General features: G+C 50.2%; 1 protein-coding gene across 4 annotated transcripts in view; it reads right to left on the bottom strand.

The window, feature by feature from the left end:
* Positions 1-2,853: 2,853 nt before the first annotated feature.
* SYT17 (synaptotagmin 17) overlaps positions 2,854-23,193 on the bottom strand; it is a 41,059-nt gene continuing 20,719 nt past the window's right edge. For 3 of the 4 annotated variants that reach the window (XM_075058616.1, XM_075058618.1, XM_075058615.1), the window contains 3 exons: positions 21,269-21,389; positions 20,305-20,460; positions 2,854-4,043 (listed from right to left, as the gene is read on the bottom strand). In XM_075058616.1, coding sequence (XP_074914717.1) covers positions 3,847-4,043; positions 20,305-20,460; positions 21,269-21,389 — 474 coding nt within the window. In that variant the 3' untranslated portion in view covers positions 2,854-3,846. The remainder of the gene's footprint in view (positions 4,044-20,304; positions 20,461-21,268; positions 21,390-23,193) is intronic. The other variant, XM_075058617.1, reaches the window with a different exon arrangement.

Raw genomic sequence — 23,193 nt, 5'->3', positions numbered from 1 at the left:
CAAAGAAAAGCCTATTGATCTATCAGACCACTAAAAATGAAGGAATTCAGAGTATTAGAAGCCAAGGCATGCCTTCTCCCTTCTTAACTGTGTGCCATCCCCAGATAAAGCCAATGGGATAAACAATTATCTGCAAACTATGGAACAAAACTCTTTGAGCATATTAATCTACTCCCACAGCACAAATGTTTGTGCTTAAAAAGGGAGCAGAGATCCAGAGTCATTTTAATCCTGTTTCTAAGGAAGACCCACCACAGCAGTGTCCCCCCGCAGCGCAGGCAGGAGCGCCGAGCCCCCCCACGCCGCCCCCCCACGCCAGCGGCTCCGTGCCCAGCACAGCAGCTGGGCACCAGCTTTGCTCCCAGCACTGGGAAAGCACACGCGCATCCCGCGTGCAGAGCTGCACTTTGGGTTACCTTCCGATTTCACAAAACACGAGATGCGTTTTACCTGCTGGGTGCAGCCCCAGGAGCGCAGCCACCTCTCGTTTATTCAGCCTTTTTGCTCCTCTCTCTGCCCACGCTGTTTTCTGATTGCCCTCCACGTCGGGAGCTCCTCGGTGTGCTTCCATCCTCCTTTTATTGACCTTTCCCTCGCCAATTTTTGGCATCATATGTACATGACAACCCCCTCCCTGTGAAACAGATACCTCCTGGCTCCAAGGACAGCCTCACGAGCAAGAGTGCCTTCTGTTAACACGTCACCCCCAGTGCTTGAGCAAGGCACGTGGCAGGTCTCAGGTCAGCTTCCGTGGATGCCCAGAGCTCATGCTGCTGCCCACAGACCCCGCGTGGAAGAACATTAATGTCAATGGCAATGACTGCTGAAACCACGGCCCCTTGTCTGAATCTTTTTGAGTTACAGGAAGAGACTGGCCTCCTACAGCACATGTTTGCCCAAGACACCCGTGGGCTCCCTCTCCACCGTGATTTATTGATGAGACAAACCAGGAGGAAGCCAGAGAACAGACTTGCTATCGACCTCGCTGCGGGACAAAAGAGGAATTTCACCTTGCAGAGAGACAGAATTGAAACGCAGCATCCACAACACACTCAGAAAGAGGATGCCCACGGACAGCCCTGTGGCAACCGCCGTCCCCATGGCTTTGTGCTGCTGCCATACGGCAGCTGTGCTAGAGAGCAGCAGGGAGCCATGTGCAGCGGTCAGTGAGAAGCGAAGGCGTTCACCAAGGGACAGCGTGCGCGACCACACCAACAAGGTAAGCTCCTACCTGTGCTCACCCCCAGCCACAGCCACCGGGCGATGGTTCACCAACGAGATGACCAAGGTCTTCTTTGCCATCCTCTATCCAAGGCCGTGCTATGCTCTGCCCGGGAGCAGGGTGTCCGCACTGTCACCCTCCCCTAGCCACTGAGAGATGGCTTCTGGATGCAGAGGGGAGACAACATCTCTTGTAGCTTCCTTGTATTCATTGCATTCCCTCTTCCATGATGGCAGGATCACCGTATCAGACTTGGCTGTCACACAGAGAACGTGCACAGGGATGCTCTGAGCGCAGAAGGGAACGAAACACCCGTGACTCACTGTAAACCAGAGCAGGTGCCAGACCAAAGACGTGCTGCAGGGATGCTGGTATCAGAGTTACAACACAGACCTTCACACTGGAGCACAAACACTCTGGACAGCAGCAAGGACTATTGACCAACACACCGACATCTGCCCAAACAAGCACTAAGCTTTTTTTTTTGGCTTTGTAAGACTCACCTGTCCTTAACTGTAGCAGCCAAACAACAAACAGAAGTGAAATAGGCATATATATGTATTGTTTTCTTCTTAAAAATCAAAATATTAAGAGCACAGGAGGTAACGGGATTTCATTCTGGGCTGCATTTGATGAACGGGGGGAGGGAGATGACTGCCGCCTGCCCCACCACGTGCCAGCTCTGGACTGTCATCACTCCGGCCTCCAGTTTCAAAGGTCGAAGGGCCACAAGCAAAGGCAAAGCTTTCGCCAGCACCCAGCCCCAAGTCCTTGCTCCAAATACCACCTTTATTTTGCTCAAGGCAACTCCCCCACTTCTAGCAAAAAGGGACCGAGCCAGGGCAGCCGGAGCGTGCGCTGGTTTGCTCCTCTCCCAAGCAGTCAACGGGGACCGGCACGGCCGCGGGAAGGCTCTGCACCACAGGACGCGTGGAAGAGGAGCGAGCCATGGGCCTGGGCCACTGCAGGGGCCACGGGCTACCACGCAGCAATTTCACAGGTCACCTGGGGAGCAGGATACGACCAGAGCCCAGGGCCCTTCCCCACCTCCTCTGTTGGAGCACAGCGGCACTGATGCGGCGGCAGAGCTGACCCATCCATAACACCCTGAGGTTTTCCAGCCCAACACAGATAAACACTGCTGAAGGCACAACAGATCCTTCCTTCTCCGAAACGAAGACCTGGAAAGACAATAAAGTCATGGGCCAGGCTCAGCCTGGGTAATGTCCTTCAGGGTAACGTCCCTTTTGTTTGATTTCTTGAATGGGCTGTAAGCAAGATACAGACTTTTGTGCCATCTCAATGTTGATAAATAGAGCAATAAAAAGTAATAATAATTTGGGGCCCACTCCTGCGAAGAGCCAAGACCCAGAGCCCAGTGCAGAGACTTGGACACATCCGACCCCCAGCGCGTTGGGTGTGCTCTGGAGAGACCAACACGTCTGGCTTGCCCTCCTGACCGATCTCTATCAGCAGGTCCCCAGCTTCTCTCAAATTGCTCCTGGTTCATCTGCAGAGAGTAACAAGGGGGTAAACACCAACATTTTGGCTTTTCTTGTGCTATAAACATAACCGATGGAGCTCAACACAAAGATGAATTCTGCTAACAAGTATCATCCCAGTCCAGGTGGCACAATTAAATAGAATTTTATTTTCAATAAATATACAATCTGCATCATACCAGACAATATGCTGTGAAAAAATAAAATGTACAGAAGCAACCAACAGGACAGCTTGACCGTAGCTAAGTTCACTTAGTGACCTGGAGAACTACCTGGGTTAACACACACAACACAGAAAGAGCCACTGCAGTCTGTGAGAGAACTGAAATTGTGTATTTTGGGTCTTCTTAATTGCAAAAGTCCCCGCAGCAGGTTTCTTTTGCACAACACAGGTTTGAAAAGACATGAGCTGGCTTTCCTGGTACAAATGCTATTGGAAATGTTTACTTTGCTATATCATTACTGTATCTACTTGACGCACACAGACTGCTATCGAGAGTGGCAGGTCTCACCGCTGACGTGACATCGGATCCGCTTGACGCGGGGCTGCACGGCCACACGCGCGCCCCAGCACACAAATGCACGCGTACGTACTAACAGGAGCTTAATTCTGTTGCAACTAGTACAAGGACAAAACTGGAGTCAGAATCGATTTCACCACAGGTTCTACCGTTTAAAAAAATATTCTAGCCTAATTACCACGTTCACCAACAAGAGCACACGGGTACTTATATCTCCGAGAGGATGAGCCATGGATTTGGACTGGAAGGACAGCGGGGGCAACTCCCAACTCCTCCACCCGCTCAGCGCTTCCCGCGGCACCTCCACACGCCGCCCGGCCACGCGCTCCACCACGCGGGACGCAAACAGCCGAGCGGTGCCGGGTGCGAGCAGCCAGAGGGCCGGCCAGCCGGGCCACTGGTGGCCCCAGGGGAACGGCCAGGACCCGGCGGGACGTGGTTCGCCGAGGCCGGCGCGGCTGGTCGGGTGCCGGCAGCCGCTTCAATCCAACGGAGCTGCTGTGGGGTGCATGTAGGGTGTGAGGTGGGGTGTTTCGGTCGGTGGTTTATTTTTTTTTTTCCTCGTCCGCTTGCTTGGTCTGGCTGCCGTTAGTCCCCCACCTCATGTTACCTCCAGGGATGCCGGAGAGACACGGTCGCACTCCTCGCGGGACCGCAGGCTGTGCCACTGCTCCACGGCCGTCCGGTGCGCATTGAGCATTCGGCGCCAGTGGTTGGACTCGGGGGCTCCTGTCGAGTACTGCCCGATCACGATCCTCCCGATGAAGTCGTTGCTGCTCTTCACGTTGTGCCCGTACACTGGGGAGAGCAGAAACGGAGACCGGTCAAGGCAAATGCATCACTTGTCTACGCGCAGCCCTGCCCCCAGAAAGCCAAACGTCCTGCAATTGCCCCCTCGCACAGCATGCCAGACACCAGCGGTTTTGGTATATAACCCAGCGCCTCAGAAACGTTAGAGGGACCAAATCAGGAGTTTGGAAGAAATAAGATAAGCTGTACTACAATTGAAATACACTTCAAATAAACAGGATGCAAATCTGCAGTTATCGTGGTATTTAGCATGAAGAGGTGAAGCAGAATCATAGAATGGTTTGGGTTGGAAGGGACCTTAAAGATCATCTAGTTCCAACCCCCCTGCCATGGGCACGGATACTTTCCGCTAGATCAGGTTGCTCAAAGCCCCATCCAACCTTGCCTTGAAGTAGAATTACATCATGTAAACAAATGCCAAAAGCTCTGCCTGGGCATTGTGAAATGATGAAAGCAGCCAAGCAGCCCGCACCTGGGTAAATGAAGCAGCAGCATCTCAAACTGTCCTCTAAATGCAAGTGTCATGAACCGTTCCAGCACTAATCGATAGCCTTCCCGACTCAGAGACAGGAATCACACACGTACAGGCTGTCAGCGGGATGTTTATACAGAAACGATTTGCCGTAATTATCGCTGCAGCTACTTGTTAAAAGTCCAGGAAAGCAACTGAGGGAGAGACATCAACCCAACACCCTGTCCTTTGGATTAGCCCAGTCTCCTGGAACAAAAGATCGCAGACAGCAGCAAACTCTAATGATGGGCCTGATCCCGGGAAAGGCTGCACACTGCTGCCGCACAGGAGCAAAAGCACTTTGTGTTCTGCAAACTGAAGCCCTGCCCCAGCTCATTAGAAAGTTGAACAAAAAGTCTGTGCAAGCTGAAGCCAGGATATCCACGGGCACTGGCTGGAATATTAAGGATTAAAAAATCTCCTCAGGAAAGAGAGGGATTTTTAAGAACAAATGTCTGCAGGGGCTCCAAATCCACCCTGGCTTGTGGAGCAAGAGCAAGTTCAAAGGGGGAGCACAGCCTGGTGTTGGAGCCGTGAGCGTGGCACGGAGCCGAGCGCTGTCACCACTGCCCCTGCCAGCAGCGCCAGCTCTCCAGGGCTGCTGGAAACCAGCGCTGGCAGCAAAGCCACATTTGGGATCCCCCATGGCAGCACCCCAAGGCAGCGCGCACCCTTCCAGGCAGGCAGGACACCGAGCATAAGCACTCGACCTCACTTTTAGCCACCCATCTCTGTCAAGGCTGTGTATTTCCTATTATAACGTATCCCGCAATTAATTAGCGTTACTTTAACGTGCTACTCCATATATCTACCATCTCCATACTCTGCAAAGGCTGGTTCCTAGCTACTGCACCGAAACGGGATCTTGCTCTGGGTGACTCAGGTGCCACCTGCCAGTGCAGTCCCAAAACCAAGCTGTGCAAGGTTACATCTTGCTTTATACCTTCCGACAGCTCTGACACACACAGTTTATGGGCTGAGATGCTTCTGCTCATAAAATTACCTGGGGATATTTTTGGTAACAGCAAACCTTCAAATGTCCAAATCATTTCTCCAAATAATTGCTCTAAAAAGAAATTACCCTGAAACTCAGAGCATTGTAAGTCTATCTTCAAACTACAGTTAAGAATGAATTGGGGGGTACGGCCCCCTCCCCCGTGAGGAAGACTGCATCTCTTCTGTTTGTCGCCATCAGTTATCTAGGGGTGATGCCATCAGCTCTCTGCGACGTGCCGCCGATGAAGTGCCCCTGTCAAGAGCCCAGGCTGATGTTGTCTGGAAAGGCCACCTTCTGAGGACGTGGTGAAGAATTTTAAGCCATCTATCTCCAACTAGTAGACACCTTGTCAGAGTTATTAACGAGTTCTCCTACAAGGCAATGGATCATAATTGTAGCTAGTATGACTATGCTAAATGTCCTGCTATGATTTATTAACCTAGAGAAATCAAATACTGTGATAAAACTAGATAAAAGTACGCCCAAACCAAATGCCTCCCTTATTTTTTATATAGGATTTTTTCTTCCTTTTTTTCCATTCTTTTATTCCAGAATGAAAGAAGATGAAGCCTAATCCAGGGAGACAATACCAAATAATTTAAACCAAGAAGTCTTAAAGGCCATCAATTAATCACATGACAAATTAACAGTGGGGACATACCCCAGGCATACCAATTCTTCAAAAATAATCCATGTCAGGAGTGTAAAATGAGTAGTTTTAGTTTACGGTGTGCTAAAGGGACCGTCATTTTACTGTTGATCCAAGTATTCTGAATTCTTGTAAAGCATCTTGCTAATCTCATCGCGTCAGGTAATTAGCATGTTGATTCCTTTAGGGTATTAATGGGCTAATTATACAAGCATTGTTGCTTCTATCGTTAACTAGTTTAGATAGCACCAAGAGAATTCTCTTCCCTTGCTGAAGAACAGGGAAGACATTTTCCAAGGCCAAATGCTTATTCACACACAGACCATAAGAGGTGGCACTAGATTCGACCCCAAGTTTACAAACTCACAGCTTCACCACAGCAGCTTTCTCAAAAGATGAGATCTTTGTGTGCCAAAAATTCAGTTTCGCTCATCAGTTCACGAGCCTTTAAAAACTCAAGGACATGCCTTTCTCGAAGGCTAATTGCTTTATTCCACTCTTAAAATGGCCAGTATTTGCTGAGCAAATTTGCTGATGGTTGAGCTGCACAGAGTTGTTGCGTGGACCTCACCCAGGAGAAGGTGCTAAAGTTGGTATTGCAAAAATAAGCCCTTTGCTCAGATTCAGGAGCACAATTTTCCCTGTTGCTGCCACCGGTTCTTCGAAGACCAGCTTGGAAAGGAAAACTGTAGGAGGCCATGAGCCCAGGTGAGAAGCTGGAAGCAGAGGCTGGCTGCGTCGCTGGCCCTCGCTGCACCACGGGCTCCTGTCCTGGTGCGGGGGGGGAGCAGCTCTCCCCTTTTCCTTCCTCTGCTGCAGCAGTCACTTCTCAACAGATGAGGAACTGTGTCCTTGGATCCCAATAAGCATGCACTGGCCATGACGCTTACTACACCATTTACACTCATGCCCGACACTTCAGCCTGCTCCAAAGCCCAGCAGAAGGGGTTAACATCACACTCTCCATACAGAACCCATACGTACCGCTGATGTACCAACCAGGACCCCCAGGTGCTCGGACACGATCCCAAAATGACAGCTTTTCAAGATACAAGGCGAGCCGCACACCGTTCCGGGGCTGAGCCCTGCCCTGGCTGGACGGGGACCTGCCGGCGCAGCAGGGACCTGCGGAGAGACCTGGGTGCCCCTTTGAGCACGAAAACCCTGCAGAGCTGCCGAGGGGCCACCAGCCTGGGGCTGGGCAGGCTCTGCCACAGCCCCTCGGCTTTTTGCACACCCACGTGGGTAGCGACCCACGTACCGTGGCCAGAGTCCCACCTGCAGTGGAGCCAACTCCGCGCAAGCTCGCGTCTTCAGCCTCGGGAGGAAAAAAGCTCCCGCTCTTTCCTTTCAGCTTCTTCCACAACCGGTGGAGGTGGAGAAGCCCCTGTGGTCCAGCTGACGGGTGCTGGACCACACTCTGAGCGCGGGTTACGGTACAAGTGGACCGAGCTGTATTCCCTGATGTCTGAGCATCCCCTTCCAGAGCCTGAAAGGAGCTCAGAGTAGATTTCAGATTAAATCTGCCCTTGGCCACAAAAAACAGTAACTGTGGAGCTGCCCAGAAGCAGAAAATGAGGTAATCATCATTTGGCGTTTTCAGACTGACCCAGACTCTGCTTATAGACAGGTAGACACTGCTTTCCATTTAAGAAACCCATTTTCCGGACAGAAACTACACACCTGATCTCATGAGCTCTTTTTCCACCATCACAGTAATTTACACAATAGCAATATCCATTTCCAGGCCAACACAGAGCAAAAAGCAATTAAGGAAGCAGAGTTCAAACCAATTCCTTCTGCAGCTGCTCTTTACTCAGGGATTCTTTTGGAAACAGAAAGGCTTCTTTAAAAAAAAAACAAAAACAAACAAAAACCCTCTTTATAATAGAAATGCTGAAATATAAAAGCAAAGGTTCACTTATGTCCATTAAAAGGGTTGAAGTAATGCGATTGTGGTGGGTTGACCCTGGCTGGGTATCAGGTGCCCACCAAAGCTGCTCTATCACTTCCCCCCTGAGCTGCACAGGGGAGAGAAAATATAATGAAAGGCTCATGGGTCAAGATAAGGACAGGGAGAGATCACTCAGCAATTACTGTCATGGGCAAAACAGACTTGACTTGGGGAAATTAGTTTAATTTATTACCAATCAAAGCAGAGTAGGATAATGAGAAATAAAACCAATTCTTAAAAACACCTTCCCCCCACCCCTCCCTTCTTCCAGGGCTTAACTTTACTCCTGATTTTCTCTATCCCCCCCTCCAGTGGCACAGGGGGATGGGGAATGGGGGTTGGGGTCAGCCCACCACATGTAGTCTCTGCCGCTCCTTCCTCCTCAGGGGCAGGACTCCTCACTCGTCCCCTGCTCCAGCGTGGGTCCCTTCCACGGGCTGCAGTCCTTCAGGCACAGACTGCTCCAGCGTGGGTCCCCCACGGGGTCACAAGTCCTGCCAGAAAACCTGCTCCAGTGTGGGCTCCTCTCTCCATGGGGCCACAGGTCCTGCCAGGAGCCTGCTCCAGCGCGGGGTTCCCACGGGGTCACAGCCTCCTTCAGGCATCCCCCTGCTCCAGTGTGGGTCCTCCCCGGGCTGCAGGTGGAGATCTGCTCCCCCGTGGACCTCCCTGGGCTGCAGGGGGACAGCCTGCCTCACCGGGGTCTTCCCCACGGGCTGCAGGGGAATCTCTGCTCCGGCGCCTGGAGCATCTCCTCCCCCTCCTTCTGCACTGACCTGGGGGTCTGCAGGGCTGGTTCTCTCATATGTTCTCACTCCTGTCTCCAGCTGCCATTTCTGCACTGCACCAACTTATTTTGCCTTCTTAAATCTGTTATCACAGAGGCACTACCACTGTCACTGATGGGCTCAGGCTCAGCCTTGGCCAGTGGTGGGTCCATCTTGTAGCCGGCTGGCACTGGCTCTGTCAGACATGGGGGAAGCTTCTAGTAGCTTCTTACAGAAGCCACCCCTGTAGTCCCCCCACTACCAAAACCTTGCCACGCAAACCCATTATAGTGATGTAAATAAAACATTTTCATGTTATATACTTATCGATGCAGCGCTCCTAAGTGATCCATTTCAAACTGATGGGGGCCTGGGTGCTACAGGAAACTTTTCTTCGGGGTAGGGCCCCACGTCCCCCGCAGGGCTCCTGCGCAGGAGGGGCGCCTGGGTCGCACCCCCAGCCTGGCTGCCGCGCTCCTTGTACGGCTGAGCAGCACGGCACAGCGGGTACCGGGCATTGCACAGCCCAGAGCTGCACCCCAGCAGTGGCAGGGACTGCCAGGAGATGCGATGGGACTTGGAGCTCCAACATTTGGCTCCAGGTGCAACTCCAGCCTGAGCTGTCCCTTGCCTCCTACCAACGGCAGTCACGTGGAATTGCTTTTCAGTGGTCAACAGTTTCGCATGTCGCTATGTAACCTGGCATTTGCCTCTGAACCGTGAGCTTGCCTGGGTGGCATCAGCCCCAGCACTAGATCCAGCTAAAATGTTCTTTATCTTCCCCTTTGCCTCTACACTGAGACTTGCAAACCGAGTACCTGTGAAGGGCATGACTGCAAAGTATTTGTGATTTATGAGTTATGTGCAATAGTAAAATTTAAGCTAGCATTTCAGATACTAATTCATCCTTTGATTGAACATATTGGCAGCCTTGAAATGACCAGGAAGGAGCACTAATTCAGAAAATTTCCTTAAGCTAACTTCAAGGCTATCAGTACCATTTATGTGATGGGGGACAAGCTTTATGCAGAAGCACCTTGCTCAGATGGGGCCAAAAAGCACCTGCATCTCCTGAAAACCCTCTGCCAGATGTGCCCAGCAGTTACTCAGCAGTTACGGCCACGCTGCACCGCCGAGTACGGCCGCACAGCACCTCTGCTGCCGCCTGCAGCTGCCGGAGCACCTGCTGCAGCCTCGCCTCTACCACTGCCTCGCCGGGAGTAACGGGCAGAGAAATCTCAGCACACTGGGGTGGGTGGGAGCTCCGGCACAAATAACGTAACTCTTCTTCAGTCACCTACATCAGTTACCGGCAACGCAATCAAAACCATTTAACTCGCAGAGAAGAAAAACAACAAGCAGGAACGTGCCTCTGTTTTTCATCTGCCTTCTTACTCAGGCTAAACATCAAGCAGAACATCCTCACTGAGTTTATACTAGTCTGCCATTAGCTTATTTACAGCACACCACCACCCACTTGCTAACTGCCCCCAAAGTTTTTTCTTTTTGCCTTTTTTTTTTAATGAATGCAATTTGATTGCATCCTGCATATTTTAAAACGCCTTAAATACTGGAGCACCCCTCGGTGCGGCTCAGGTGCACCACTCCGACACAGGACGCTGCAGCACAACGTGCCAGCCGGCACGATTCCAGAGCCAGCCTGCTGCTGCGGGGCGCATTTCCCAGCAGACACAGCCACAGGAACCAGCTCCCCAGTGGGAGAAACCCCAGAGGAATTAGAGGGCCCTGCCCTTTTCCTTTCCACTACAGGATAAAGCTATTCAATCTAAATACTAAGGAGCAAAAATCCAGCTTCATTTTTATAGCTGGTCTAGAGAAGACTGGGTGCCTGGGTCAATCATCAGGCATGAAAGTCGTTAAAAACATCCAACCCATTATTATACACCTGCAATCGCTGTTGCCACAGCCTGTAAAAGCTTCATCTGATACCCTTGCCCCCCCAGGCTAGAAACTGAATAAACACCTACATGGTAAATATTCTTACTGCAAGGGCTTTGCAGCACAGGCACACGGAACCCTGCAGCCCAGAGCCGCGACTGCACCCCAACAGCCGTGCTGGCTGCCGGCTGGCGTTGTGCTGTGAGCTGCAAAACCCACAGCCAGAAACCTTCAGCCATCCGCGTCCCGCGCCGGCAGCCACACTGCACACTGTGCCCAGCTGCATCCTCGGATTACAGCCAAACCAGGGGAAAAGGGAAAAATAAGCCAAGACGTGCCCGAGGCTGCACACAGGCAACTGAGCGGCGGAGTCTCCCTGAGGACACAGGTCTCAGGAGACCGTGGGGTCTCTCTGGCAGGAACCCCGATCCTGTTAGCGCTGACCCATCAACACTCCCTGCACTTCCCCACTTCAGTCTCAGGGCTCGGCAGGGTCTCAAAAAGCGCCCTATTTCACACGCTCACACTGCTCACGCAGGCAACGCTTCATCCCTCATCCTCTGCAGGCGGAAACCAATGCTCAGCCTTTTCCATGCTGGCCGCTGTGCTCTGCCATCAGCTCCTGGGTCTGAGCTGTCAGGTCAAGCAGGTCTGAAAACTACTTCTGAACTCCTTGACATCAATATTAAAAAGCTGTTTAGCACAAAGAGGGTGCTGCTAGGAGCAGGCAGCAGCAGGACTAATGATGCACGCTGTGAACATCACAGGTATGGACCAAATTCTGCCCCTTGCTCCTTGCGCGTGGGCCGTAATACTTAGTAGGGAAGAGAGAAAAGCACAGGAGAAGATGCAGTGGTCTCACATTTATCAATTTAATCTCTATCAGGCTCTGATGTGCACATAAATCTCGCTTCCCAGCATCTCCTCCACGAGGCTGCTCCCTGCAACGTCTGTGCCTGCCCTGCTCCAGAGGGAACTGGAACCGCTTAAGCGCGTGGCCGAATCCTGGCCACGCACGGACCCACCGCAGCTCCAGCGTCCAGCTGCTGCTCCACGTGGGAGAACACCACCACACCAAGGAAACTCTCTTTGAAAACCATTTCCGTCCTCGTCCTCCTGCGAGGGCAGCCCCTGTGCTCTGGCTGGGGCAGCCTGGAAGGGGACCCCACGGATGCACCTGACGGAGCACCCCAAGCCAGGCACTTGGCTAATTGGGGTCTGGCCTCAGGGAGAGGAAAGTCCTGTAGGAGAGCGCAGGGAAACGTGAAAGCACAAGCGTGTCTTGCACAGATCTCAAGGATGCACAGGGACGACACCTCATGAAATTATCTCATCAGGAGAAACCGGAATAACAGACTGCATGCATCTATTCCACCAGCCTGGAGGATATTGAAAAGGAGTATCTACAGTTGGCTTTTTCCACCTCCAACTCCCTTTTTTTTTTTTTTAAATCACATCTTAATTCTCTGCAGTATGGGCCCCAGATCCAACAAAGCACATGAATGGCTTCATGCCTATTTATACACCTCACACGAACAGGCTCCAGCACCGATGCCGTACAGCACCCGTAAACGAAGGCAGGGATGGCCGCGCGGGAGAGGCAGCCTCTGCCGGCACGTCCACGCGTCTCCTCTGACAGCCACGGGGCCAGGCACAAGCATTTCATTTCCAGACACGGCTCTACCGCCCAGAGCGGCTACTGCCACTGAGATTTTTCCTCATTTGATACACAGAAAGATTACGGCCTTGTGAGACGTTTCAACAATTTCTTTCACCACGGCATGAGCCAAACAAGATGAAACGCTGAGGTCGAGAGAGGCATGACACTGCTTAAATTAATGGGCTTGGCAAAATGAGCAAGCGCTGACAATCAGCCTGGAGAGAGGAGGTTTTGCTCCTTTCTTTAGGAGAAAAAGATTCCCCCAAAATTCCAGAGAGCTCCAGGACAGGCGGTTTCTGCCATGTCTGCAGTGAGGTACTGTTGTTAACTAAGTCAGTCTCCACTTGAAGAATCTAATTTTGCCTTCTAAGCAAGCAACAGATTGGCTCAGGAAGCACCAGCATCTTGTTGCTCTCACCAGGATCAATAGCGTTTCACTCCTCCTCGTTAAAGCAGCCAGTCTGCTGCAAAAAGCCAAATCCATCCCTGGAGCATCTTCCCCGAGCGAGCCCAGACCAGGATCGGGGCCGCAGGACCACACGCAGCATCTCCAGCCGCCCCTCGCTGCCTGCTCTGCTCTCGCCTGCTCCAGGCTGACACACGGCACCTCTCACGGGGACCAACGAGCCACCGATGGGGATCTGGAGGACGGAGAGCAATGGGGACCTTCCTCCTCCAGGAGGGTTTCGAAGCCCGTGCATCGTACCCGCCGCGGAGAGGCTCTGCCAGGCAGGGTGGTCTCCAGGAGGCCAAGGTCTCCTGCTGCCAGTGCACCTCCCCATGCCCCTCTCCCACCACCCCAAGAACAGGCGATGTCCTCATAAGACCTGCTGGGTCACCTCGTGTGCCCACAGGGCCCGGAGTAAAGCAGCCAGGACCGCGGGAGACACCGGCCAGGAGCACTCTGCTCTCCCCAGACCCCAGCACGGACCATATGGTGTCTGGTGCATAAATATATGAAGTATTTTATAACGCCAGACACAAAGGCCAAATTCTGATCTAAATTAAACAGGTGTAAATCCCCAGAAAATCCAGTGCTGACATCAATGTTTTTTTCCCCTTTGGCTAAGATAGGATTACACAGGTTTAAGCGCAAGATTAGATTCTGCTTCTGAGCTCCAGATATGTGGAATATACAGACAGTCCAATACTTCAGAAACACACATCTAATAGACAACAAGAAACAATTTTCTAGCAGCAAGTTGCCTAATAATCTATCCATCTAAGAGATGTTACGGTGTCCAACATGATAGCATTTCAAAACAGAAACCACTTCTTCCTCCCGTGTTCCAGCACAGGGAAAAAAAAACAGTTTCATTTGCCTCACATATTAGAGATTTTTTCTCCCCAATATATGTTTGCAAAAGACAAAGTGCCTGAATATTTCTTGTGAGAAAGAAAAAGCAATAGGTGAAAGGAGAGATGAGCATCTGAAGCAGCAAGTCAAAATGGAGATGTGTAATGACCCCAAACACATTGCAGTTTCCATCCCTGCAAACAGGCACCTAAAGACGATGCTGATATCTGAAGGTCATGCTTTCACATGGCTAGGCAAATCAAAATTCAGGTGTATTTCTGGAGAGGCCTGAGGACAAAACTATTATCAGCCTTCAACCTGCTCAGCTAATTGGGACATTTGGAAATCAGCCTGTTAATTACAAAAATACCATTAAAAAGCCTCGCTATCTCTGCATCCCATTCATGGGACTTTTACAAATCCCATGCAGCGCAGGCGAACACCAAAAGCATCACCTTGTCTCCAGCATCTACACCGCAAGCCTGACCACCAGAGCTGATGGGAAAAAACCAAAGAGTTTTAAGATCTGAGGAGCTTCAGCTGTCTTCTCCTCAACCAGGACTCAAGCTACCTGGAGGCCCAGCATGAATCCTAGTTAGTTTTATTTCCAGCTGCGATGGGTAAGTGTGGGTCTGAGCTGTAAGCCTTTGGCACAGCAATTTGCCCCTCCACCTAACCTGGGCTCTCTTGAAAGGTGAGGTCTGGAGCTGACGACCACCTTCAGCCTTGACCCGTCTCCATACAGCCTCTTCTGCCAGATCAGGGCTGCTCTCCGCCCCCCCATCCCCACCGCCACCAACTGCCCCAGACACTCTGTCGTGTGGATCAAGAGCATCCCAAAATATTTTCTATTGAACGTTCAAAAAATGCTCATTAGACAACATACAAAAACCAAACTGGTCTGCAACCAGAGCATCTCCAACATCCCCAGGAGTGAAGGGTGACGGCGGGCCAGAGCTGTGCTCACCAGGGGCTGCCTGTGCCATTAGTGACCATTTATTCCAGACAGAGAAACATCCCAAAACATCCACTTCCAACAAGAAGGCAGGATTTCAAGGAAGACCCAATTCCTCTCCTCTCAAGCTGTGATGCTACAAAAGGAATAAATATGCTCAAACAGGCAGTAGTTCTTCAAAAGGAAAATATTTCAGTGAAAGTAAACCAAACTACCCAGAACTGCACCATTAGCAACACACGCCGACAATGAATTTCTTCCCTTCTAAAAACTCAAACTTCATTAAATGGTCCTTAAATTTTCCCACAGGCCAAGGGAAAGGGAAAATGAGCCAATAGAGGAACCAGCTATATTGCTATTGAACAGCGATCTGTTATTTTAATCAAGTACTGACTGTTAACTGGAAGTTAATTAGAGCCCTGGGACAAAGCATGAAAGCGATCACCAGCAAAGGGAAGACACATGTTGTTACAGCACTCAGTGCACGGAGATGCTTGATGGTATTGTCAGCGCCCCACTGCAGTAGCCGTTGAAACCACAGGTATAGGTGTGCAAAGTCTCAATGTTCAACAACGGACCCTCAGGAACTCAAATACTTTTAAAAAGAAATAAAATGAAAAAAAAAAGGTCCTAAATCTTTATAGAAAACAGAGGCACAGCCCATTTTAAAACATACTGAAAAGTGAAGATAATCATATAAGATCCTACAAATGGTTCAGAAGAGAGGGTGCCTGTGAGCTGTGTCCTCAGCCAGTACTCACCAGCTGCCATGCATGTATCGAGACCGATCTCTTCATCAACAAGCAAACCCTGCCCCAGCCTGCTTCCCTCCTCTGGCAGGGCATCCTGTCCTGCTGGAGCCAGGGCCACCTTTCCCACGGGAACGGTGCAGTGGGACAAGCCCCACCACTGCTCTCCATCAGGCACCATCAGCCCCGATGCTTGTCCCAGCTCCAGCTACGCTCCCAGCCAGGTCAGACAGCAAAGCAGGTTTTCCCTCTGTGTTTGCACAGACGGTACCCAGAGCACAAAAATGATTTTTCCCTCTTTGGGGACCCTGCTCGCTTCACGAGACCTATAGATCCCATCATGTGAATATGTACAAGAGCTTATTTAGATGGAGAAAGAGACACAGAGTCACCACGGGATCTCAGGGAGACATATATTACCTAACTGTGAGTGCTGAAGGTTGTATTTTTTATGGTAAATCATCAAAAGATGTTAACGAGTCACCAAGATGCAGTTTGCCCTGAAACGCTGGTGTTTTTTATTGGGCCATCTGGGTTTTACTGCAACGCAAACAGCGTTACCAACGATTGTTATTAACAACATTATAATCATTAACAAAATACCACAGTGCTCGGATTTCAGGTGTCATCTTACCTCCTGCTGCACCGCCCAGGCTTTCTGAAGGTTAGACTGGGATTTAGAGGACAGCCTGCCCAAAATCCCCCAGCGCAGAGAACATGGTGTCTCCAGGCACCCAGCATCTAGCCCTCCTGAGCACAGAGGCTGCAGTTGCACCTCAAATATCCTTTTTTCTGCTTGGAAATGACCTCAGACAGCAGCTGACAGCCCTGCTGCCAGGGTCAAACTCCACCTTCCCCTTACTGTGGGACAAAGAATAATTAACACCTTTGTTCACAGGTATATGTGGTTAGGAGAACATACTGTTTTTTAAAGCTTGCCCCATTTCTCTGCAAGAGGTGAACCCATGACTTGCTTGCACTCGAGCAGATGGTGGCACATGGGGGATATGCGTCAAGTTGCCAAAAACCAAAAAGTGGAAAAAAGAACCGCCCCAAAAAGTGCATTTCTGTTACAGATGCTCACTACCTAGGCAACATGTTTGATGGAGTAAATGAAAATCAAACATCATCTCCACTAGCTGTTGCCTCACTCATCATTTTTTCTGTCGGGACATTAGTCTTGTTATAAGTATCAATCACTTTCCTGGTTTTAGCCTCTTTTGGTGAGAAGCTGTGAACAGACAATACTTGCAGCAGCGATCCTGACCCTGGATGCCTCTTTCTGGAGAGGACATCTCCACCTGAGCGCATCCCAGCTCATTTTAGGCACTAAACTGGGACACGTGAGTTCATGACAGCTCCAGTAAGCATCTGAGCTAGGAACAGAGGGGAAGGCACAAAGGCAGCTGGTACAAGGTGTCCTGCACCAACATGGAAGGAGAAGCATTTTGGTCTGTAAATGCTAATAATTTACCATGTTGAATCCTAGTATGTCCAAGGAGGAGGAAAGATCTAAGAACTAGCCCAACCCTCCCCAAATCTTGGCTAATGCAGAGCTCACCCTGTGCACCCCATCTTGGAGGCACCCACTGCCCGTCTCCTAGTCCAGCTGCGCATCAACCCTGCGTTTGGTCCAAAGTCCAGCTCTCCAGAGCACCACCAGGAAGGCAGGGAGCAGAATGGTGCTTTTCAGAAAACCATCCATCCAGTGTTTGCGCACACGGTCCTTGCTGAAGTTGCAGCAAAACGGTCCATAAATTCTTACCGCAGTGCACTAAACCCAGACAGTTTGATTCAAGATGCACAGGAGAAAAATACACAGGGAAAAAAAAATTAATCTTACTTCGTCTAGATAGTGCCTTACTTTGCAGTGTGGTACCAGCCACACAGAGGGAGCCAGGAGTCTCAGCTGATAGGGACTGGCACGGCTCCACTGCTTTCCAGTGAAGCCAAGCCAATGTAAAGACAGCTGCAGACTGAGTCCAAAATACAAAGCCACAAAAAAGGTTCCTTTAAATTATTGAAGATATACTCACATTTGTGGCTCCCAGGACTGCTTTTACAGCTCTCTCTCCATTCAAAGCATCATCATGCACCCTTCAAGCAGGATTATTTCCCTTTTCAATTGGACTTTGACTCAACAGCAAATTTAATTAACTGACCTAATGGACTAGAGCTGTGGACTGAAAAAAATAAGAAATAAAAAACAACTCCCACAAAACACGCAACAGAAAGAACCACCACTGCAGCCAAAAAAAACCCCAAGTAGAAACAAAAAACCTAGAGAAAAAAAGAACATGGCTTATGCTCCTGCTCTGTAAAGATGCAAAATAATAAAAAGATCCTCATGTTGTGAGGTACAGCTTCTCCATTCTGGCAACCATTTGCTCTTTATTGTCTTTTAACAAAAGCTCCCAAAGCCCTTTACAAGCTTTTAAGCTGTGCAATACCCTAACATGCCAAGAAGGCAGCTATATGGGGAATACCACCATCCCCATCCCAGAACCTCAGCCAAGCTGCACACTGATACTCATTTTATTAAATCCTCATAGATGCACACAGGAAGAAGCTGGTGCTGCACTCCCTGTTGGGGACACACCAACATCTGGAGCACCTCCGTCACGTAGGTGAACACTGAACGCGGCTCAGCATCTTCACCACCACTGTGTCCCCTGAACCACCTCACTCCCATGACACCGCAGATGCCTGTGCAGGAGCCCTGATTCAAAGGTCCTCACAACAAGACGGGCTCTTGGCTCCTCTAACAACAGGAGGCAGCGCAAGCACCGAACCAGCAGAAGACTGTACACACAACAACGTGACCAACACCTCCGGTCCCAGCTATATCTTGGCTACACAAACCACGTATCTCAAACTACAGAGTCCCAACCGCAGCAAAAGCAGCGAGCCCAACGATGCCCACGGCAGTGCCGTGCCCGAGCCCCGCGTCACCCTTCAGTTCGAGAGTGGCCACGAGAACCTGGCCCTGCAGCTCCTCCGAAAAGCTCTGCAGGCTTCTTCCCAGCTTTGGAGCTGCTGGTGACATTTCTGGCCTGGGCTTATGTATTGCAGCGTTTAAAGCAGGCAACACGTCACTTCGAAAGTGAAGCACCACTTAAAAGGCACACCACTGAAATCTGACTGCATTACATATGATTATAAATCAGCTAACTTCCCACTGACTTATTTGAGAAGACATCAATTTGCATAAAAAAAATAATCAGACATCCACTCATTAATGCTAACTTCACCAGCTATGGTGAGGAGCAGCATATTCCCCTCACCCTTCTGACTGCATAGAGCTGCTACTCTACCTTTTCTTCTTCTGTTAGGAAAAGGGGAAAACAAAGAAAAGAGTATTTTGTGCCTGTCACAGTATCACCTGATGGAAGCTTCCAAGAACAAATTCATCATTGCACATGCAAGGTAGAGTCAGGGTGACGTGCATGCAAAGCAGTGATTAATTATAGACTTTTTGCTGAGGAAATTTCTGAGCATGAAGGGCAAAATTTAAATTGCTGATCAGCATTGCTTTTGTTATAACATGTTTGGAAACAAACTAATGGGTTGGAATTAGGCTCCTTGTACCAGCTTTGACACGTGTATCTGCCATGTAAGAAATAAAATTAAAAAACACTTCAAAATATGTTCTTTCAGATGCAGATTCCTTTCTCTTCATCAAAAGATGGTGAGTAATGGGTGGAAAGCTGCCAAAAAACGTGTTTGTGAAGCATGGGAGCCCAGTGTGGCAGAAGCACGTGGGTCCCAGCGCCCAGCGCCTCTGCTCCTCCAGAGAGCGAGAAGGTCCGACCCTGCTCCTGACGGTGCCCGAGCTCCACAGCACACATGGGCTGGGTGAAGTCACGGCACGGGAGGGAAACCCTCCGCTTCCTAGGGGTCCCTGCAGCCCTGCTCAAGACCTCCACGCTGTGGAACGGCAGAAAAGGCCACCGGCCGCACCGGGTCCACGGCCTCGGTTCAGCTCCACCGCTGCTGCCCATCCTGCGGGCGAGAGCGCAGCCGGGGACTCGTCCCTGTGCTCTGCTATTCCTGCTCCCAGCAGCACGCCCAGTTGCCAGTTCCCACTGACTAGAGAATTCTATTCATGCCTAGAGAATAAAAATAGGAGATACAGCAATTGTTTAAAAATAGGAATTCCTAACCCAGCCAAACATCTCCTGCGCTGACAAAGCTCTCAGTGGGGTTAGCTCTGGGACTCCTCCTGGCCCACAGCCTGCGTGGCCTGTGTCTTGGTCTAGCTCAGCTGCGCCACGCAGGGCTTGGCGTTGAGTCAAAGCCCTTTAAAAATAAAGGCATGAATAAACCTTCTTAAAAAGCAGGTGAAGTCAGTGTCAAAACACCTATAGCTGCATCATCTCACCAGCAAATTATGTCAAGAACCAGAAGTTATCTTTGCCAGTGTTTGGGCTCTGGGATCATTCAATACTTCCCTCTCATTCCTCTAATTTTTGACTTTATGCCCAAACTGGTTGCCGCTGAGAAGTGCAATTAATGCCTCCTCCTCCTCCTCCGCACAAAAGCATTCCCAATGGCACCAATTAAGCACAGGACCCATGAGGTGTGCTCCCAGCCAGCTCCAGCCATCAGGTGGCAATGCTGGGAACGGCTTCTGCAGAGGACTGAGAGCTAATTAGGCTTCCCTGGAGACCCCAGCGATGGTCACCCCTTGCAGGGTGGCTACTGGGACAGACACCGTGCTGCACGGGCTCATCTGCACATCCACAACTGCTTCTTTGTTCACCTCGGAGGCAACCATGACCGTGCCAAGTCGGTAACACCACCCCATTTACCTGTGAACACTAGGCTGGCATTCTCCAGTTCTTCCTGTGGAACCTTGAAGCTGAAGGACTCGTTGTAGAAGGGATCTATCGTCCCCCGCATGCAGGAGGTCTTCTTGGTTTTTGTTAATTTTAATCCATGAACAAGCTGAATTTTCACAAAAGGATCTGACAAAAAAAACCCACAAAACACAGGCTCTGCATTACAGGTGTCGTGAGTCAGTACCACGGTTCGTGAAGGCTGGGCACCGCAGGGATGGACCATGCTGGAAAACAGCATTTGGAAATGACTGGGACTTGTACCACCGCGCCGTTCCCAGGGATTTGCAGTGGAGACAAAAGTCAGGCAGCTGGATTAAAAACACTCGCTGCCAAAACCACAATTCACGACAGCCTTGATAGAGGCCAAGCATACTGTTCTTTTTGGAAAATGCCAATATTCTGGCAGCACCAGTGGCTGGGGCAGGGAACAAGGGAAAAACACCTGAGGACATACACATGAAGCAATTACCAGGCAGCACGCTCATAAACAGCAGGGAGCAATGCACGGACACTGGAAAAACCTCACAGCATCCACACAGCAGTTAGATATCATAAATGAAACCACCGCAACATTAACATGCAGGCAGCATGCAGCATCTGCAAAACACAGCACCGCCACAAAGGGACTGCCTTACAGAACACAACACGGGGGTAATGTAGAGCTCCTGGTTCCTCACCTCATCCTTGTTCAGAGATTTTTACTTTAAATATGGCAAAGGTATTCACACCCTCCATTTTATCACAGGATAAGCGTTCCAAATACTTTCGTTATTGTTGGCTATATATATAAAATGAATATCAGGAGCCTTGTATTAATAGGAACTGAGCATCCAAATCCCCCGGGTCCCCCACAAATTGCAGCCTCACCACTTAACTGCTTTAAAAGCACATATAATCTGTGCATGAGTAATGTGAGAAATGCACTGCCCTTTACCTGAACCTTGGCTCATGTCTGTCTGAAGAAGCTGTTTTGCTCTGATGATGTCCACGTTCAGTCTTCCCGCGCTGGGTAGGTAGTTTAGTGACAACAGCAGCTCTCCTAGCTCCACTTCATTCTGCAGGGAAAAGGGAACATGGAAATTCAGAACAGAGCTCAGAGGGGAAGAGCAGGAAGAGAAATTAAATAAATCCCATTTGTCTAAGTGCCTGAAAAATAAATTTTAGTCACGCTCTAAACTGCAACCAAGAACCACCTGGTGGTACCTCGTGCTGAGCAGAAACAAGAAAGAATACTATCCCCAGGCGAAGATTGTTCTTTAATCACTGATCCTTCACCACCTTTTCAGCGGTCATGCAAAGAGGACCTATAAGGAGGAATGAATACAAGGTCAGTAGTTTCTACCTGCTTCATTTTGAACGGTTCCAGGTGGTTCTGATCTTAGCAACCTCACCTCCTTAATTAACGTACAAAACACGGACCTACTGGAGAAGACATCCTCTTTCCTTCCCAGCCCCCAAGGACCACATCAGCCTCTTGGGAAGTTCAGGCATGAGATGGTTAATGCACCCCTGGGTCACAGGAAGGCAATTCAGGAGAGATGTCCCCTTGGCATACGGCCTGTTCTACCCAGAGACCACGGCACAGCTTAACTTGCTGTTCATCAGGCTGAACCGCAGCCACAGCTTCACATCAATATAGCTGTTCAGCCATTATTTCTTTTCCTTTTACTTAATGATGCTTAAAACTAGTAATTAAAAAAAAAAGCTGGAGAACTGACATCACTGCTCCTTAGACATGACAGCTTAAAATAACTTCTCCCCCTTAGCATGACCTGGCTCCGAGATGCTGTTATTCTTGGATGCAAAATACACACAATGAAACAACTCTGGAGACAAAACAGCCAGCCAGCCAGCCCAGGCAAGGCATTGATCCATCCACCTCGTCTCAGGTCCATGCGGGAGTGCAGAGCTACTTCTTCATCCCAAATAGCCAAACGGTTCAACACCAAGCCTAGATCAGATGGTCACAGCCCATTCCCAAACAGAAAAGGAGCTGCAGTGGTATTGCAATCATAACAAAAGGCTTAAATATCCTTACTGATGCCCCAAATATTAGATTACAGAAATCAGAGACTAAAGGACTGGGTAGACAATAAAGAAAAAAGCTCCGAGACACAGTCACAGCCTGAACTGACCCAAAGAACAGGTTCATCAGCAGATGGGCCAGCACCCTGGGTACCCATCCCTGGCAAAGCTATCAACGGCTCTGGGGAAACTGAGGGAAACCCAACCAGTTCACAGCTATTCAGCTGCAAATGGAAAAGCACAATTTCCACCGAGCGCAGATGAACCAGAGGGCTCAGACTGAACCCGAGGAGGCACTCGGGGAACAGCCCCGTCCCTCCGCCAGGAGCAGCACAGCACCTCTTGCCTGGCCAGCCAGCGGCACAGGACGGCTCCTGCTAACAGCAGGCCATGCGGCTCCTCACCTAACGAGCCAAGCACTAAAAGTGATGTCAGGTAATAGTATTAAAAGTTTTCCCCGAGGCACTTTGTCTCCTCTCCTGTTCCTGTTGACTACTCCCAGCAGAGGCAGAGGGACATGCGTGGCACGCAGGAGCAGGTGGCAAGCTGAGGAAGTCCTGCACCTCCGATGCTTTATAATACAATTCAGTTGAATTCAATGTCCTTTTTTTGGCTTTCCACAGAAAATATGGCAGTAGGCTGCTCGATTTCACATGAAAGGTCTCTGCCTTTCAGGAACTGGCAAAGCAACCCCTCTGTTTAACCCCACACGTTTAAAGAGCACAGGACAAGGGAAGCGCCATGTGGGGAGCAGGGCAAAGGCTGCGAGTACAGCAGCATCCTGACTCAGCCCCTGGGTAAAAAACATGGACCTACATCACAGATCGTAAGGCA

The sequence above is a fragment of the Buteo buteo genome, chromosome 27 (assembly GCF_964188355.1).
Source record: "Buteo buteo chromosome 27, bButBut1.hap1.1, whole genome shotgun sequence".
Lineage (NCBI taxonomy): Eukaryota > Metazoa > Chordata > Aves > Accipitriformes > Accipitridae > Buteo > Buteo buteo.
Note: the sequence above shows the minus strand (reverse complement) of the source record. Positions and strands in the feature narration are given on the sequence as shown.